This window comes from Saccopteryx leptura, chromosome 11, assembly GCF_036850995.1.
Source record: "Saccopteryx leptura isolate mSacLep1 chromosome 11, mSacLep1_pri_phased_curated, whole genome shotgun sequence".
Classification (NCBI taxonomy): Eukaryota; Metazoa; Chordata; class Mammalia; order Chiroptera; family Emballonuridae; genus Saccopteryx; species Saccopteryx leptura.
In genome coordinates, this window is record NC_089513.1 from 43,663,243 (window position 1) to 43,683,424 (window position 20,182).

General features: G+C 41.3%; 1 protein-coding gene across 2 annotated transcripts in view; it reads left to right on the forward strand.

Annotated features, from left to right (window-relative positions):
• Positions 1-20,182, forward strand: part of LAMA3 (laminin subunit alpha 3) — a 293,103-nt gene that overhangs the window by 64,039 nt on the left and 208,882 nt on the right. For both annotated transcript variants that reach the window (XM_066352202.1, XM_066352204.1), the window contains exons 3-8: positions 5,171-5,288; positions 5,987-6,105; positions 8,218-8,388; positions 11,140-11,231; positions 15,836-15,951; positions 18,711-18,829. In XM_066352202.1, the coding sequence (XP_066208299.1) occupies positions 5,171-5,288; positions 5,987-6,105; positions 8,218-8,388; positions 11,140-11,231; positions 15,836-15,951; positions 18,711-18,829 (735 nt within the window). The remainder of the gene's footprint in view (positions 1-5,170; positions 5,289-5,986; positions 6,106-8,217; positions 8,389-11,139; positions 11,232-15,835; positions 15,952-18,710; positions 18,830-20,182) is intronic.

Here is a 20,182-nt window from a genome sequence, read left to right on the forward strand (position 1 = left end):
GCTTAATGAAAATCACCACCAAATCTACTTGTAAATTGTTAGTCGTGGATAAAATACTCTTGAATAACATCGTTTAGTCCCAGGTTCTGCACTTTGAGTCTATTTAAGGAATAAAGATTCACACCCACAAGACAGAAAATCATGCTCTCTGTCACCAGTCCTATTTTTCTCTAGAGTTTTGAATTTATCAGAAATAAAATATAGATGCATGGTTTTCACCTTTTCTTCATCTTTTGGGGTTTTTTTCTCGAAAATTTCCATTTCTATTAAAAAATAGTGGGCTTGTCATCTTCCAAGTTATTCAAGTGATCTAAATTTTAAAAGTCAGTTTTGGTTTAGGGATTTTATTTCTTAGGATATTGTGGTTGTTTTTTTAACAAGGAAGCAAGAGGTGACTCTCTCTTCTCCTTTCCAGTTTCTACCCTAATCTCTGCCTCCTGCTGATTTGAATCTTAATTCCTTAAAAAACAAACAAAACCTAGAGAGGTGAGGTGTTGGTATTGAAATCCTGGGTAGGCTGCCAAGTAGGATAAATGGTAGAAAGCTGTGCTACTCCAAAGGCCGGAGGAGGACCCAGGAGACAGAACATCAAAGAAACATGTAGCAGCCTGAACCTGTCAGGAGTGCAGTGGGTTTCTTCTCAAAAAAGAGACTCTAGGGCAGCGGTTCTCAACCTGTGGGTCGCGACCCCGGCGGGGGTCAAACGACCAAAACACAGGGTCGCCTAAAACCATCGGAAAATACATATTTATTATATAGTCGCCTAAAGCCATCGGAAAATACATATTTATTATATAGTCGCCTAAAGCCATCGGAAAATACATATTTATTATACAATACATTTTTAAATAAAATATGTATTTCCGATGGCTTTAGGCTACCCCTGTGTTTTGGTCGTTCGACCCCCTCCTGGGTCACGACCCACAGGTTGAGAACAGCTGCTCTAGGGTAAAGTTTCTTACTCTGGGTGACAGGTGGACCTAGCCTAGAGCCTCTTGAATCCCTTCTGGTAAGTTTCTGGGGGTGGTCTCCGTACCTCCTTGCAGGTGACCTGGCACTTCTGGGAAACAGGAAGAGGAGTCCACCGGCAAAGTGATCTTCCTCCCCACACACGCTTTATGACAGTGTCAGGGTCTGGGTTTCAGAGAGAAGGCCAGTGGTACATCTGCAGAAACAAGTGCCCTGGCTGAGTTATTGGCAGGTACGCTCTTTTGGACCAGGACTAATAGGACTCCTTTCCAGACCGGCTGAATTGTATTGTCATCACTGACCTTGATTGTTTTATGAGGATTGTACTTCATTTTTGTGCAAAGTTTCAGACCAGGTTACTAAAGTGGAGTTTAATTTCACTCAATCTTCATCTTTCTTTTTCAATTAAAGCATTTCTATGACATTAGCTTGTTAGATAAGTTTCTCTAACGGGCATCAGCCACAAAGGACATTTAATTATTCGGTTGCTTATTTGGGGACTTATTTTTCATGACTTGTAGTTATATTTTTACTTGGACAGTGGGGAAGATTTATAATTTAATTAACAAAAATAAATGTTTCAAAATGTCTCTCCACGAGTTCCTTATTAATGACAAACTTAAAAAGGTAAATTTATAATGGCGACATCTAGTGGACATCTTCTTAGGCAAGTGATCAGACATGGCACCACTAATAATAGGGAAACCTTGCATTATATGGCCCCTGGCATGATACCAAGAAGGACATGTCACACAGGTGGTAATCCTGCCTAAAAGCTTGCCCCGAATCAGATCATGAGAAGACAATCGGACAGATTCAGATTGTGGGACAGTCTGTGTCAGAAAAGACCCGGACTCTTCAAATGTCAGTGTCGGGAAAGACACACGTGGCGGGAAGACTGCTCTCAGTTAAAGAAGACAAAAGAGAATGGGCCAGTAAGTGCTGTAGATAATCCCCGATTGGATCCTGGATTGGAAATATACAATGGGTGTTATTGGGAGAATCAGGGAAATGTGGAGATGGACAGCGTGTTAGATAAGATTTTTGTATAAATGGTAACATTTGTCAGGCATCAAAATGTTGAGTTTATAAAAGAGAAATGTCTATGTTCTTGGAAGATACAGGCTGAAATAATGTCTGAAACTTACTTTCAAAGACTTTTTTTTTAAATGTGTGTGTGTGTGTGTGTGTGTGTGTGTAGATATTATTTCTCTGAAAATGCACAACTTTGCCTTGATTTTCTGCTTCTAGTGACTCCATTGTCTGGTGCTTTCCAGCCTCATAAAGGGCTTTTATGCTTCTCAAATGTGGGTCATGCATGCTTTAAAGTATTTTGAATGATCAGAGAGCAAACATAAGTAACTGATAATAGGAGTTTAGCAGAAGGAGCCATTTAAAAGGCACCTAATTTAAAATGATCAAGCAGAAGAGAGCGAATCCATAAATGTTGGTTTAACATGCATGAGCCAGCTGTGGACCCACTTTGGACCCCACTCACACTGCCTCGCAGCGGCACTGAGTCAGCAAGTCTCAGATTTGCTGTAGTGCTGCAGCGCTTGGCAAGCACTGGTTGCAAGTTCCAGGGCAGTGGAGGTGATCCAGAAAACACAGTCTGTCAGTGCAGACGGACCAGGAAGAATGAAATACAGCCTGCCAGCAGCCAGGGCACATAGGTAGGTGCCTAAGACAAAGATGGGAAGGAAGCATTTGAAAGTGGAATGCCCTGTCTGATAGGCCCTGGAGGATGAGTTGGTGAAATCGGTGGGCTTATTAAATTAGGCCCAGATGGCAGGCTCCTCTAACAAGGGGAGCAGCACACCATGGTGCCTCTATCTGCCGCTGGATGGGGGATCTTTGCAGTGCTGTTTCAACAGGATCACACATTATCCCAAAACAGTGAGTGGGGCTCCTTTCTTTAGTTGGATTGTCAGTTGCAGAAAGTGCAACTTTGGAAAACCATTGCATTCAAATAACCCTCAAGATTTACTGTACGTAACAGAGCTCCCCACCTCCAGCCTCCCTATGATGGACACCTCACATATTTGGAGATAATGTTGATTGGAGCTTTCTGACAATTTATTTTCCCTAAGATGAAAGAGGTAAAATATTAAGTACCTGTTAGGGTTGTAGCATAGCTAATGGTCAGTGAGTAGAATACACATAGGTTCAAGATTTTTACACCTATACAAGATGTGGAATGTTACTTAACTTCTCAAAGTTATGCCTTCCTCATTCTATTAATGTGAGACCTAAATGCAAGAATATTTGAGAAGTGCTTATCATAGTACCTAGAACATAGTAACAATTAAATAATAAATTATTAAATAAATAGGGTTTGTTTGGTGGGGAGGGTGCATGAGAATGACTGTTGCTTGACATCAGACTTCTCTGAATGTACAGACTTTTAAGATGCTGTGTAGGTTGATTGAAATTCAAGGGAAACAGAGGGTCCTCGAGTTACGACACAGTTCCGTTCCTACAATAGTGATGTAACCCAAATTTTGGTGTAAGTTGAAACACACCCTAGCCTAAATCACTTACCTATCCTAAAACAGTTGTAAAATCATACTCTAGAACATAAAAACACAACTGAGCCACAGAAAAAGGAAAAGGACATAAATATACTGTACTGTACACTGTTCTGTAGTAACAGGAAAAAATGACTAAAAATAAGTAAAAAAAATTCCTTACCTTTATTCCTGTGGTTGGCTTGCACACTGGAAGAGGCATTGCAAGGAGGGAGAGAGTGATCTATTGTGAAGAGGAAGCTGGAGAGGCAGGAGAACCTACAGAAGGTGCTGGAGATACTGGGTCAGGTGGATCAGGATTGCCTAAGGAACATGCAGGAGACACTGGAGAAGATTCTACCTGTACTACAGGCGTTTCATCTCAAGAAGCAGCTGATGTAGAGGGTACAGGATCTGTTTCAAGTCTCTCTACCTTTGTAAAGAGTTATTCCAGGCTAGCCTGGAAGGTTGATGACTTCTTCCCTTCCAAAATCTGCCTGTAGCGCTAAAAGGCATCCAACACAGCTCTGCAGACCTTACTGAATCTGTCATCACTGGGGTCCTCAGCCTGAAATTTTGCCAGTCTATCCTTTACCATAGAAAAACCTTCTGCCAAACCCCTGGAAGTAAATATCTTGGGTTCTGGGGTTTCTATCTCTTTCTCTTCAATCAGCTGCTTCTCTAGCACTCCTTTTTCTGATCTCTTTACAATGTCTAATTTCACTTCCATCGCGATGGCTTTCCTCTTCTTGGAAGCACTACTACCTGAAGACTCTTTCGTTTAAGAACCATGAAAAGGGCTAAAAAGTCACCAAGCAAAGCAACACAGACAAAACACTTGAACTCTTAACAGTCCAAAATGGTGTAGGTAAGCCTGCTGGGGGATGCCAGCTCCCTCACTCATAGGCTGCATTACTGAGTATATTTCCATGGCGCCAACCAAACTACCGTATTTCCCCATGTATAAAATGCACTTTTTTCCAAAAATTTTGCAGTCTAAAAACTGAGTGTGTCTTATATAGCGGTTGTAGATTTTTTTACTTGTATTTCTCACTTTTTCGCACTTGTTTTTGGGCTCATTGTTGAAGACAGTGATTTGTTATCAGACACAGATGAGGACACGCTAATGGATGGGAGTTTCGACAGTGATGAGGAGTTGTATGAATTTTATGATGAATAAAACTTGAGTTCAATAACTTTATGTAATACATTTTTTTTAAATTTCGGGCCCCAAAATTAAGGTGTGTCTTATACATGGGGGTGTCTTATACATAGGAAAATATGATAGTTCACCCAGGTAGTCCATTAGTACAACTCTAACTGCATAAGCTGAAACACTCACTCCTCAATTTTTAAAAGTTTTAATAGGAATGTCATAAACTTGAAACGTCATATGTTGAGAATGTCATAACCTGAAGACCCCCTGAATCATTCACACATAACCTGAATGATTAAAGTGTGACAAATATCATATTAATGTGTAGATTTGAAAAGTAATAATTTTGGTCATGGACATAATAAACTTGATAAACTGCAGGTAGAGAGATGTCCAATAGGCAGGTAAGAATGGGATCTGGATCTTGGGAGAAGTGTGGCTTTATGTGTTGCCTTGGGAATAAACATCCTATAGAGAAGGTCAACGTTGTGGATAGATGAGATGACTTTAATTAACTGTATCTCCTTTGCTTTATCAGCTTTTCCATGTGGCCTATATTTTAATCAAATTTGCAAATTCTCCTCGTCCTGATCTTTGGGTCTTGGAAAGATCTGTAGACTTTGGGAGCACCTACTCACCTTGGCAATATTTTGCCCGTAAGTAATCTTGCCTACTATGCTGTAAGGAGCTTCATTTATTTGCAACAGCTTAAGACTATGAATTTAACTAGAAAATTAATCTCTCTTGTGGCTAGTTAGGGATTGGTCAATTTTAACTTTCTAGATTACCCTCAGAACAGCCCTGTTTCTCAAGCATGTGTGCATTAAATTGCAAGTATACATGTGCAGGAGTGAGGTCGAAATGCATTTTATGTGGACAGCTCTTGACGCTATTTAGAGAGAAACAATGTACCTGTTACTGGGTCATAGCTGTAATCCTTCTCCTTTCTTGCAGAATTAGAAACCAAGTTTCATTTTTATGGATCCTGCATTCCATGTAACTTACCCTGACTCTGTCATCTTCACTAATGAAGAATGTCAGTGTGATGCACCATGAGATGAATTGAGGTGGATAGGAATTTTGCTTGCAAAGGCATTGGGTTTTCTAATGCTCCTTAGAGGATAAACTTGCTTAATGAGGAATGAGGATTTAGAACCACATCTCCAAATATTGTTTTTGAAAGTCAAGTGGCCTGATCTAAAAACTTCATTCTAAGCTTTTGTCTAATAGTCTTCAGTGTTTCTCTGTTCTTTCCCTATTCATGTATTTTCTAAAGGAAACACAAGATTTCTTAAGAGATTTACAGCAAGGTGATAATATTTTATTTGATAATATTAAAATGTTTTCTTTCTAGATTCTAAAGTAGACTGTTTGGAACAATTTGGGCAGGTGGCAAGTATGGCTATTACCCGAGATGATGATGTGCTTTGTACTACTGAGTATTCTCGGATTGTACCTTTGGAAAATGGTGAGGTAAGTAGATTGGGGGAGCATGAGAGATGACTCAGAAATATACATGAGGCTGTCAGGTATTTCATAATTGTGAAACTTGCACTTTCAAGGAGTTATGACACAGATCATGATGGAACCAGAAATTAGGACTAAATGGTAAAAGAATCACATTGGCCTGCCCTGGCCACTTGGCTCAGTGGTAGAGCGTAGGCCTGGCATGTGGAAGTCCTGGGTTCAATTCCTGGGCAGGGCACACAGGAGAAGCACCCATCTGCTTCTCCACACCTCCCTCTCTAACTTCTCTCTCTTTCTCTCTTCTTCTTCTTCTTCTCCTCTCCTGCAGCCATGGCTCAATTAGAGCAAGTTGGCCCCAGACGCTAAGGATGGCTCTGTGGCTTTCTCCTCAGATGCTAAAAAATGGCTCTGGTTGTAGTGAAGCAAGGGTCCCAGATGGGCAGAGCATCGCCCTCTAGTAGGCTTTCCAGGTGGATCCATGTTGGGGCACATGCAGGATTCTGTCTCTGCCTTCCATCCTCTCACTAAAAAATTAAAAAAAAAAGAAAACAAATCACATTGGCCTGGGATCTGAGGACCCAGGTTCAAAACCCCGAGACTTGAGCACAGGCTCATCTGGCTTGAGCAAGGGCTCACCAGCTTGAATGTGGGATTATAGACATGAACCCATGGTCTCTGCCTTGAGCCCAAGGTCTCTGGCTTAAGCAAGAGGCCACTGGCTCAGCTGAAGCTCCCTCCCCACTCCCAGTCAAGGTATATATGAGAAAGCAATCAGTGAACAACTAAAGTGCTGCAACTATGAGTTGATGCTTCTCATCTCTCTCTCTCTGCCTTCCTGTCTGTCTGTCCCTCGCTCTCTTTCTCTCTTGCTAAAAAAAAAAAAAAAAAAAAAAAAAAAAAAGAATCACATCAAAGACTCCTAGACTCAGTTGGAATAGAAATTCTTTTTATAAAAATTTTTTTTTTAATTGAGGTATAATAAAAACCCTGGGCTTACTTGGTCAAGGCACATATGGGAGTGCTTCTAGCTCCTCCCCTCTGTCTCTCTCTCTCCTTCTCTCTCTCTCCTCTCTAAAATGAATAAATAAAATACAATAAATTGAGGTATAATAGACATTGGAAATTTCATTTGAGTTCTCTAATTCTCTTCTGAAAGTCGAGTCCAGATTCAAGGCCCATAGGTCTTGACCTCTCTTTTCTGGTGGAATATTTAGAAAGCGAGTTGCTGGTATTTGACGTGAAGCTGCTATTACTGCTTCCCAGACACATTATCCCAGTAAGAATAATGAGACGAAGGGTAGAGCAGCACCCAACCCCGATTCCTTTGGGCAGGGCGGGCATCACCTGTTGGGAAGAAGAGAACTGTTGTCCCTTGGGGTTGCATTTAGCCCTTGTGAAGTCAACCAGGCAATACTGAGAGGAGATGAGGAAACAGAGGCGGGGAGAATCAAAGAAGAACTCTATGGAAATTGTGAGTCCATAATGAGCATGAAGTGAATTTCAAATAAACTTTTTTAAAGGGTATCAGTCTCCCCCTCTTTAGGTAGAAAGATCTTCTTTGAGCAGCAGCTTTATCCAGTATCTTCCAGTGAGTGGTGAGTGTGGTTCATGTCTCAAATGGTTGGGACTTGAACTTTATCACCTCATGCTTTAAAATACAACCTTGGTTTTGTATAGATGTTTTATCCCCTTCACTGTCAACTTTAAATCCAAAGACTTCCTTTTTTTAAAATTCACTCAGATTTTTAATTACTTTAGCTTTGTTTCTTTGGTGCAGCCTGATAAAACATTGTTTCCTTATGTTTATATATTTAACATTATACTTTCAACATTTCATAGCATTACATCTCTACAACTAGACTGATAGAACAAAGGGTTTTACAATGAAAGGATAATATCTTCTAAGAGCCTAGATTTTAAGGACAGATTGCCAGAATTTGAAGGGAAGATGGAGCTAGCAATGATGTTTTTAGACGTAAACAAGATCCAAGACCACCTACAAACATCTAATGACTCAAAGAAACCTAGTGCTTTGGGGCATGTGAGTTATTTATAATTAATTACAGCTAAATTTTGATGAAAGAACTTTTCTCCCCTCTATGTGTGTGGTTATTTTAGGTTGTGGTATCCTTGATAAATGGTCGTCCAGGGGCAAAAAATTTCACTTTCTCCCACACCCTGAGGGAGTTCACCAGGGCAACAAATATCCGCTTGCGTTTTCTCCGAACCAACACCCTTCTTGGACACCTCATCTCCAAAGCACAACGAGATCCCACTGTCACTCGGCGGGTGAGTCGTATTTTTAAGTGCCTAGACGGCAGCTTTTTAAACTTTTTTTTTTTTTTTTTTTTTTCTCATCAAATTAATTGCCTTGAACGCTTTCAAGTAACCTTTATAGCCGATAATAGGGTACACGTAGGAGTTGTTCTTGTGTGAAATACTAGATGTAACTTAGAAGTTTGGTTGTTGAGGAAAAATGATCACATTCAAAGAAGATGAAAGGCAAAAGATGACAACCAGCCTGGTATTAGTCTGATAGTATAATGAACAATACCCAACTCTCAGAGGCTTAACGAAATAAAGGTATTTTGCTCACGTGACAGTCTAATGTGTTCAGCAGGTGGGATTCATAAAGTCATTCAGGGAACCAGGTTTTTTTTATTTAAGGGTGCAGCCATCGTGTAGGACCTCAGAGTCCTCCTATAGGACCCCTGTGTCTGGTCCAGCAGATGAGGAAAGAGAAGACTCACATGCTCCCAGCCACACAGGTTACTTACTTTCATCAGCAGAAACTGGTTGCATAGCCCCACCTAGATGCAGGAGGCTGGGTAAGCTGATGTAGCCAAAGTAGAGAAACAGGGATATTGGTGAGCTGTAGTACATCTATGATGCTGGACGTATAGCCTGAACATCTCTCACTCTCAGTGTCAGGACAGTACCTCTGTCTCTTGGGCAAAGACGGGGGGCATCAGAACAGATACCCTGAACTCACTCTTCACCCATCCTCTGATTTCCTGCCAGTGCTTCTCATATTGGCCAAACCTAAAAGAAAGCCAGAGAGCAAGTGACCTTGTTGAAGGCCACAAAGATCAGCCCCAGGGCAAAAGACAAGGTGGAGACAGGTGGAAAGTGGGCCTGGCAGGGTGAATGGAAGATGCCCAGCTCACCTTATAGAATTTGGCTTCATATGTAGGTAATATCAGACCACTGGGAAAGGAAGGGAGAAAAGTAAGTTTTGCTACCGTTTTTAGCATTTTCCAGAAAGGCCTGTTCTTTTGGGTGTAGCTGGCTTGTCTTCTGCATTTCCTATCCCATCACCACTCTGTACTGCTGTGTATGGGAGCCATCTGGATCTGAGGTGGTGTTTACAAGGGAGAGCTGGGCTTTCTGATAAACTGTAGCCAGGCTGTGTGTCCATTCCACTGGGTGTTTTGAAGCCTCTCCACAAATGTACCTCACCACTTTTTTTTTAATTGTCTTTTGGGGGTTACAAGACTCGTACTCATATGAAGGGACAGAGTGTGAGTTATCCTGTCACATGGAGTATGTGTGCTGCTGGTGTGAAAGCTGGTTGCATGCTCTCTCTCTTTCTCTCTTGCTTCTATGGGGATCAGCACAGAAGGCTCTGAGTATAAACATATCACAGAAAGCCCTTGAATACAGAATTTACCTATATTAACAAGAGAAGTTGTTTCTTAGCTTTGAGACTTGATAAGGTGTTGCCAGGAAGCTTAGGCACTTGAACAAAAAATTTTTTTTTGGATTTTTCTGAAGTGAGAAGCGGGGAGGCAGAGAGACAGACTCTTGCATGCAATTGACCAGGATCCACCTGGCATGCCCACTAGGGGGTGATGCTCTGCCCATCTGGGGAGTTATTGTACTCTGTTGCAACCAGAGCCATTCTAGCACCTGAGGTAGAGGCCATGAAGACATCCTCAGCGCCTGGGCTGATTTTGCTCCAATGGAGCCTTGGCTGCTGGAAGGGAAGAGAGAGACAGAGAGAAAGGAGAGGGGGAGGGGTGGAGAAGCAGATGGGCGCTTCTCCTGTGTGCCCTGGTTGGGAATTGAACCCAGGATTTCCACATGCTGGGCCAATGCTCTACCACTGAGCCAACTGGCCAGGGCTGACACTTGAACAGTTTTTAAGGAGGAAATTCAAAGAGAATCCCAACATCAAGTGAATAAGGCACTTTAAGACAACTAAGCTCAGCAACAACAGAAAAGATACAAAACCCTCTCGTCCTTGTGAGTTCAGACTTCCTCACTGGCAGGTTTTCTCACTGGCAGAAAGATTGTTCTACAACCCTCTAGTTACTTGCCCAATCCTGTGACTCTCCAGCCAAGTCTGAGGAGTCTGGGAGCTGGCAGACAGTGCCACCTGTTGTCGCTAGTGGAAAAGCCTTTAATACACTAGGATGTATTAAACATCCTTGTCGGTGAGACGGCCTACCCATGTTTGTGGCCTGGTTCAGGCGCCGATCCTTGGCTAGAGCTGAAGCTTGCTCTGTCTGACCTTTCGGAGCTTGAACCTCTGCGTTTGGCTTTATTATCCTTGAGCAAGTACAGCTGCGACAACTGCTGATGGCTGCCAGGCTCAGGTCTCTGTATCTGATCCATCTTTGTAAACTCTCTCCCTTCTCAGAGCCTGTGCATGCTTAGTAGGTGCAAACTTTTTCATATGAAAATTTATTTTTAGTGAATAATTATGTTCAATTTATGAAACCCAGATGTACATGAAAAAAAAAAAAGCTAGGAAGTATTTAATCCCTTATAGGGTATGACTCTTTCCTAAGGTAATTTTCCTCCACGCATTTAGAGCATTTAATTTTTAAAAGGGTACAAATTCAGCATTATGCTATTACATTTGATTGAGGAATGCATTTATTTCTATGAGACAAATTACATCCGAATGTGGCTCCCTTAGGCTCAAGCACAGAATGAAAGGGAGCCAAGGCCAGAATCAATGTGTGTTAAAGATTATAAAGGAAAGTGTTTGTTGCTCTTTAGTAAAATGGACACATTCTGTTTTCTGTTGTGTAGTATTATTACAGCATAAAGGATATCAGCATTGGTGGGCGGTGTGCCTGCAACGGCCATGCTGAAGAGTGCAATGCGAACAATCCTGAAAAACTGTAAGTACACTGTGTGGATTTTTTAGGCTTGCTATGAATAAGTCTAATTGTTTCAGTGGATGTTTGCATCCCATTAAATATCTCTAATACTCCCCCCCTTCCCACTCCCCCCAGCCAGGCAGTGCCCCAGGGAGGAACGAATAATTGATTAGAGTTGCCAAGGGAAATAAAACTTGTCATCCTTGGTTTAATGGGATCAGAATATACATGTTCAAATCCTTCCCTGCCTTTTTAATTTTGGTAAAATACATATAATATAAAGTTTAGAATCTTAACTGTTTTTAAGTGTACATTCACATTATTGTGTAGTCAATCACTAGAACTCCTTATCTTGCAAAAATAAAATTCTATACCTATTAAACAACTCCCCATTTCATCCTAGCCCAGGCCCTGACAGCCACCATTCTACTTTCTGTCTCTGTGATTTTGACTACTCTAGGTACCTCATGTAAGTAGAATCAGGTAGTCTTTTTCTTCAGTGACTAGCTTATTTCACCTATAATGTCCTCAAGGTTCATCCACGTTACAGCATGTGTCAGTATTTCCTTCATTTTTTTTTTTTTTGAGAGAAGGAGAAACAGGAAAGGAGAGAAGGTGAGAAGCATCAACTTGTAGTTGCTTTCACTTTATTTGCACATTGATTGTTGTAATACAGTGGTACCTTGAGATACGAATTTAATTCGTTCTGTAACCAAGCTCGTAAGTCAGTCAACTAGTATATCAAACTGCCGATACTGGACCTGTGCACCAACGCGCCAACTAGTGGCAGCTTCCTGAATCATGACTCATTTCTTGGAATTTCGCTTGGATCTCTAACAAAAATACAGACTGAGTCGCAGCTTGTATCTTAAAAAATTTGTATGTTGGTCTGTTCGTATCTCAGGGTACCACTGTACATGCCTTTGACCAGGGCTGAGCCAGTGTCCCTTTGCTCAAGCCAGTGACCTTGAGCTTTACATGCCAGTGACCTTTGGGCTCAAGTTGGCAAGCTTTGAAATTGTGTAAAAAAGCATCCCCCATTCAAGCTAGCAACCCTGTGCAGACAAGCTCACACTCAGAGCCAGTGACCTTGGGGTTTTGAACTGGCAACCTCAGCATTCTGGGTCGATGCTTTATCCATTGTACCACCACCAGTCAGGCAACAATTTCTTCATCTTTATGCTGAATAGTATTTTATTATGTATATACCACATTTTTTATCCATTTATCTGTGGATAAACACCTAGGTTATGGCCACCTTTTGGCTATACCTATTCTTGTTTTGATATTTTATTTTTTTAGGTGAGAGGAGGGGAGCTAGTGAGGCAGATTGCCACATGAGCCCCAACTGGGATCCATCCGACAACCCCATCTGGGAATGATGCTTGAGTACCGAGCTATTTTTAACACCTGAGGCTAGTGTACTCTAAGGGAGATATCCTCAGCACCTGGGGCCACACTTGAATCAATTGAGCCACTGGCTGCAGGAAGGGAAGAGGATAAGAAATGGGAGAGGGAGGGGGAGAGAAGAAAATGGTTGCTTCTCCTATGTGCCCTGACCAGGAACTGAACCCAGGACGTGCATATGCTGGGCTGAAGCTCTATCCACCGAGCCACTGGCCAGCCATTTTTGTTTTTAATTGAGGTATATTTCACATAGAATAAGATGCATGGATCTTAAATATTAAGTATTCAGCAACTGTATACATTCATGTTACCACCACAAGAGGGGTACTTTGAAGGACTGGAAGTTACCAGATGCTAGATAAAGTAATAATTTGCTCTCAATATTTTATTTAAAGTCTACAACTCCCCATGAGTAGCATTCACCACTTTACTTTGGTCAGATTAAGGTTTACATACTGTTAGACCTAGCTTCATGTTCAGGAAGAGGTACCAGCTACCTGCTTGTGTGATGTGCTTTGTGGAGCCCTCATCCCTGACAGCCACAGTCCCTAATCTTGTCAGCCCTCCTTCAGGGAGCAGGTGGTGCTATCAGAGGCAGCAATGTGAATTCATCAACTGACTAGCCTTTCATTGTCAAGAACGTGTTTACCAATGATTAATCCATTGCTTCCATGTAGCCTTCTGGAGGCTACTAGAGGTCAGGTCAGGGAAGTCCTGAGCGAGAGAGAGGGAAGAGAACAGGTTGATCTATTGCCCCTGACCCTGAGACAGAATGGCTCCATGTGGAGAGTAAAGCCAACAAGGAGAGCTGAGTTTTCCCTCTTGGCAGGCCTGCCAGGCCTGCTGACCCTGCAGACCTGGAGGAGCTGGACTCTGGGTGGTTGTGAGTAGAGAGGCCATAGCTCCATGCCTTGGAGAAAATGAAACCAGAACAATGACCCGCAGGTGGGCGGCTTGCCGCCATGGAAACCAGTGACCTGACAGAGGAGCTGGTGAGAAGGAAAGGGGTTTATTCAAGTGCCAGCCACCTGAAAAGATGGGAAGACTCCTGTCTCAAAAACCCATCTCCCCTTCTGGTAAAGGCAGGGGTTTTTATAAAGAGGGAGAAAGAGGGGGAATGAAAAAAAAAATAGAACAAAGGAATCAAAAGGAGGAAGCTGAGAGTTTTTGCTGAGTAGACTCAGCTCAATGTATTCAGAGAAGTGGACGAAGGTCCTATGTCTCCCAGAGTTTGTACGTCTGAAAGTCGTAGTCTGTTCCATTCTTACAGGAACTGAAGCTAACAACTAGTTATAAACTAACATTTTTTTGTTTAATTTAACAAGTGTCCACAGATTTCCACCGTCTGGCTGTCCTCTTGGCCTCAGTGGCAACATGGGGTGAGAGAGTGTAGGGGGCAAAGGGGGCAAGGAGACCTGAGGTTTCCTTCTCATTCTGATGTTAACTTTTATGTGCATCAGCTGGAGGGGAACAGGCCTTTTAACTGTAACATGAACTTGGCCAGAGGTGAAAACACAGGACTGATTATATACATTTGATCTGTTGTGGAATACATAACTGTGATTACTAAACTAGTGATGTTGAATCATGGTTATAAGAGCAAGAAACTGGATTTAACATTTTATAGGAATTCTTTTACTAGCTGACTTTGTTAATACATTCTTATTTAGCTCTCCTTTATGGCTAGTCACACCAATATCAGTATGTCAGTACTATAGCATATTTATTCCTGGTCACAAAAGGTTCCGTTTGCCTCCAGTCTACACTAACACAGCTGCCTTGCTTCCTCCTCCGGTTGGTTTGCTTCTTACCAAAAGGCTGGCTTGCACAAAATCCACATCCTGATAAAATCCACATCCATAAATAGGAAAAAAAAAATCTGATATTTATATTTAAGGGGATGCAATGACTTAATGAGGGAGCCAAGGCTGGACAATCAGAGCAGTCAGTTGCTAATAAAGCAGAACTGGCAGGAGAGGGCTTTAAGTGTGGATATATAGCATGGCGACCTTGATGATGGGACATGGATCGATCACAGATTTGATTCTGAGCTTCCTACCAGTCCACTCAAAAAGAGGATCCTGCTCAGTTTCATATTTCACTGTGATCATAATCTAAAAAGTAATCAGTTGCTCAAGAGAAGCATCACTATTGACATTAGAACCAGATAGAAATTTCCCTGGAGATAAGGTGGAGTGGCCCTCGTGGAGAGAATGCTCTAGTCAATAATGTCTTTAATAAAGTCCTTACAGTAGCAAGGATCCGTTTTCTGTATTGACCATGAGTCAGAAAAAACAATTATTTGGAGGTGCCAATATGATTCAGACAAGTACCCAGCTTTTTTGTTGTTGTTGTTATGCTCAATTTTAATCTCCCTATAAGAGTAGTTGGACTACAGCCAAGAGCTTTCTTTTTTTTCTTCCCCTCTTTATTATGTGTTAAATTCATTTAGTTATTTAGATATTTACATGTACATATATACTATTTCACAGGACTACTCTTAAAGCATTGTCCTTTACAAAAAAAAATTCAATGTAATCTTCTTTTTCTTTTTCTTTTACTGTTGTGAATCCTCTTTCAAGCACAGATGAATGGGAGCTCAGAGCATGGTGTTCTAACTCAATGCCGTGGCTACCACAATTTAATGATAATTTGGAAAAGTTTTAGGGCAGATGTATAATCTTTTGAATGTATATTTTTAAAGCTTTTCTTACCCTTATTCCTTGCTGGGCAGTCTCAACTTTGGGCCCTGGGATGAGGCTGTTGGAGCTGGCATGGCCTCTTGAGACAGGGCCCCTTAGATCTTACGCGTAACTGTCTCTCGGTTCTGGTGAATCTCTGCGTATGACCCCAGGTTGGCAGCGAGGAATCTGAGTAGACCTTTCTCACAGGATGATGCCACATCTTGGTGAAGATGTGATACTCCACAGTCCTTGGTAAACTCAGCGCTTGTTGCTAACGTGTTGATTTATTGCAATATAGTATGGTAGAGAAGAAAGAGCTGGGACTTTGGAGTCAAACAGGTTTATAATATAGCTCTCACCGCTTGACCTTTGGCAAGTGTTTTAACATTTCTGAATCTTAGTGTCAACAGCTTTAAAATGGAGATAACCAGTGGTTCCATGGGTGACTGTGACAACTGTCAGTTTTCCATACAGGAACAACTGATCTTAATGAAAACTTTTCAATAACTGAGCTGTACTTCACCACATGCCCAGGTTTCGGTGTGAATGCCAACACCACACCTGTGGGGAGACCTGTGATCGCTGTTGTGCTGGGTACAATCAGAGGCGCTGGCAGCCGGCCACATGGGAGCAGAGCAATGAGTGTGAAGGTGAGCCTTGGGGAGGAGCCCTGGGAGATGAGGCCGGCCTGGCAATTCCCCCATTGCTACCTAACGACAGATGCTTTTTCCCTGCTTGTGAAGAGGATGGGATCATGTCAATCTTAGAGACACAGGCCTTTCTATTATAAGGAGTAACTCACAGATTGCAGCTATAAGTGCCCCCTCTAACTCCAGATATAAATATGAGAGCAAAAATAACAATAATAATCTTTAATATGAATTATGTGTTCACTCTATGCAAGCATTGGGCTGAGTACTTTAACATACGCTGACCTCTCCATAGCAATCTAAAATATGATGCAGCCACTATTAAATTTCAAACCCTTATTATTCCTCAGGATGTGATACTGGATCGAAATCCTCACTAATTTGAGGAGCAAAGTCTGGAGAACATGGGGGAGGTTGGTGGCTATGCAGATATCTGGGAGTATGGTGGGAGCAGGGGGGAGCAGGAGGGGTGCTATGATAGGATTTGAGGCAGGTGCAGGAAGGGGGAACCAGAGAAGGAAGGAGAAAAAGGCGAGAGTCTGCTTTTAATTATGGGTGTAATATAAAGTGAGGAAACTTATTTTAACGAATAAGCCAAACAACATCCAACTGAAGATATTCTTTTAGACTGCTCTATTGGGCAGCCACGTATTCATTCCAATTGCTGAGAACATTTGTGTAATTTTTAGTTACTGGTTTTAGAGACTGACTTTTATTTTTGTGAATATTCTTAGTGTATGAATTGAAGATGGATTTGGTTTTCTGAAATGACCAAAAGGTGTTTGGATCTAGGTTTGTTTAACTAGGTGGGGAAGAATGAATCCGTAGTGGCCAAATAGATTTTGTAACTATTAAGAAATAAGACTGATGGTTTCTCTGATCAGCGAACTTACTCAGAGGCATTTTCAGTGAAGAGCTCTGACAGTGTGTTGACAGATGCGAACACTGTTGGAAGGGGCTGATGCTCCCAAGGGCAACGCCAGGTGCATCCCCAGGTCAAAGGGTATTACCTGGATGGCTATTCTCACTTTATGGTCAAGTGAACAATGACTTTCTCAGTAACTTCCCCATTCCTCTCCCCCAGATAATGGAACCAGAAAGAGGGAAAGAAAATGATCAGGGCGAGTGTGGTTTAGGATACTTTGATTGAATAAGTGTTATCACATAAACTCCAACATTAACAATTTGGTTAGTTTTTCAGACTAATGGAATCTTTCAGTGAATGACATGTTTACTCTTACACATATGAAAAATTTTAACTAATTTCTTTTCAGTAGTTTTTAATCTTTTTACATTTGTCAGAATGGTTAAAAGTTATATAAACAGCTTATGGAAATCAGACCTATTAAGATCTATTTGTTAGGTACTTTCTAAATTTCATTCAAATTACTGCAATTCAGAATAAACAGACTTCTTAAGAAATAACTGTGTATGATGCAGTAATTTATTCAAATGCCTTGAATTTATTTTTAAATCATGGCACCATTGAGGAAATGAAAATAAGAAAGTGCTCAGCTTTTTAAAAACCAGGGTAACTATAAATCTAACTCAATCTTCTTTCCTAACAGATTTATTTGCAAACTTGTTTAAAATATACAAATTACTAGAAAGACTTAGAAAATTTGATCTAGGCAGGATATAATGAATAGATAGTGTACATAAGAGAGAATAAGAATTTTACTCATGTTAGATCTTTTTCATTTTGGCAATGGTGAAAATCTGAAGTGAGATTTAAATTAGATTTTCTAATTTTAGAATTATTACACATTATTTGTAGAAAACTTTAAAATTATTTTTAAAAAGGAAAACCTCCAGTCATTTTACTACCCAAAGAAAACCACTATTAACATCTTGTTAGGTATTTTAGTGGGGTTTTTTTCATGCTTACTTTAAATATTCAAGAGTGTATTATTTATAAAATTTTATATTCTGATCTTTTTCACTTGATATTTTTAGATATTTCCCCATATTATTAAAAACTCTCTGACATCCTTTTTGATGGCACACAGTATTGTCATCCTGTGGCTTTAAGTATATCCAAAAAGTGTTTGTTGAGTTTCTACTATGTTCTGGAGAATGTGCTTTATTGCAAACAAAACACAGCAGTTCTTGACTTCATAGAACAGTCAAGTAATAATTCCATTGTTTACTTAGCCATTTCCCTGTGATTAGACATTAAGATTATTTCCAATTTCTTAATGGTTATTATACAATAGCCATATTTTATAAAATACAAAGCTGAGACGAAAGGCTTACAGTATGGACTTAGAGAATAGGCTTTCGAGTCAAACGAAGACTAGTCAGGATTCTGCCTGTCTCCTTTATGAACTGTGGGCACATCTCTTAGCTTCTCTGAGCCTCAGCCTTCACAGCTGGATAAGGGAATAATAGCACCTGCCTTAGAGAGTTATTGCAGTGTTGGAGATATTGCATGTAAAGCAGGAACTCAATTATTTTTAGTAGTAGTAATAATACTGATATTCTTTTTGTGCATGCTATCTTAATTTGTTGTGATGACATATCTTTAATTTTTTAAAAAAGAGAAACCTCTACCATTTAATATCAAATGATAGCAGCTATAAATTGCATATTGTTATAGACTGAACTTTGTGTAAAAGTCCCTAAAATTTTCCACTGGGTCTGTCCCTGGTGTTCCAGCAGAGACTTTATTGTAGCCCAATAGGCAGGACTATTCTCGGGGGAATTTACTAAGTGTCTCATAGTCATGATGCTGTATTAACTTAGACTGCCCTTTACAGCCTGCAACTGCCATGGCCACGCCATCGACTGTCACTATGATCCAGAAATTGAGAGGCAGCAGGCAAGCTTGAATATCCAAGGCATCTATGCAGGTGGAGGGGTCTGCATTAATTGTCAGGTGAGGCACTATTAAGTCAAAGTGGATGTGTCGCTGTAGGAAATGGACATTCATTAGGCCCTGTTTCCAAAAAGATGCCAGAAAAACTATAAAGAATTGGAAGTCTTTATTGGTATTTAGTGTCTGAAATCAGTTCTCTGTTTCTGTACACAAAGGCTATTGTGAGGTGGATGTAATTTGGGGGTTGAAGGGAAAACGGACGGAGGTATGTTTGTCCATACACCACTGCTCTGGTCTTCGTTTAAGTTTCTGCCGAAATGGAGGGAATTCCTGGCTGTTGTCCTGACTGCGCTCCATCTCACAGTACAAAGTCTTTAACACTGGAGGGAAAATAGGTGTCACCCTCGGTGCTGACCCTAAATCTTGTGCTCAGAAAGATTTTGAATCTATACTTAGTGAGAAAGTACATCAGGATCAATTAATGATGTCTGTAATTGACACTAAACATGAGACACTGATTTTTAACAATCTTTTCTATAGGACAATTGGGATCCCTGGAAATTAGTATGGCAGAGGAGGGTATAATGTTCATGAATCTGGTCTATATTGTCATTCAGTCTTATGTCCTTTTATTTTTTTTAATTTATTTATTTTTTATTTATTTATTTATTTTGGTATTTTTCTGAAGCTGGAAACGGGGAGAGACAGTCAGACAGACTCCCGCATGCTCCCGACCGGGATCCACCCGGCACGCCCACCAGGGGCGACACTCTGCCCACCAGGGGGCGATGCTCTGCCCCTCCGGGGCGTCGCTCTGTCGCGACCAGAGCCACTCTAGCGCCTGGGGCATAGGCCAAGGAGCCATCCCCAGCGCCCGGGCCATCCTTGCTCCAATGGAGCCTCGGCTGTGGGAGGGGAAGAGAGAGACAGAGAGGAAGGAGAGGGGGAGGGGTGGAGAAGGAGATGGGCGCCTCTCCTGTGTGCCCTGGCCGGGAATCGAACCCGGGACTTCTGCACGCCAGGCCGATGCTCTACCACTGAGCCAACCGGCCAGAGCTCTTATGTTCTTTTAGAATGATGTTTTGTTAATGTTACCATTAAGGAGGCACTCCTTTCATGAGGTGTCCATTTATGTCAAACCAGGGACATACATGCTTAGAGAGACCCATCATTCTCCACCTATCGCCCATACTTTATATCATCTGTCATTGAGGATAATTAAAATACAAGTAAAATGTAAGGTATAGCTTTGTTGCAAACCACAGAATTTCATGTGTACGTGAAAGATCCCAGGATTTTTTTAGGTTATTTACCACAAGGCCCTCAGGTAACTTGTATGCAAATTAAATTTCCAGAAGTACTGGCCTCGGATGTGTAGATGGAATGCTTTCTCCAGATGAAGGATCAAGCCCT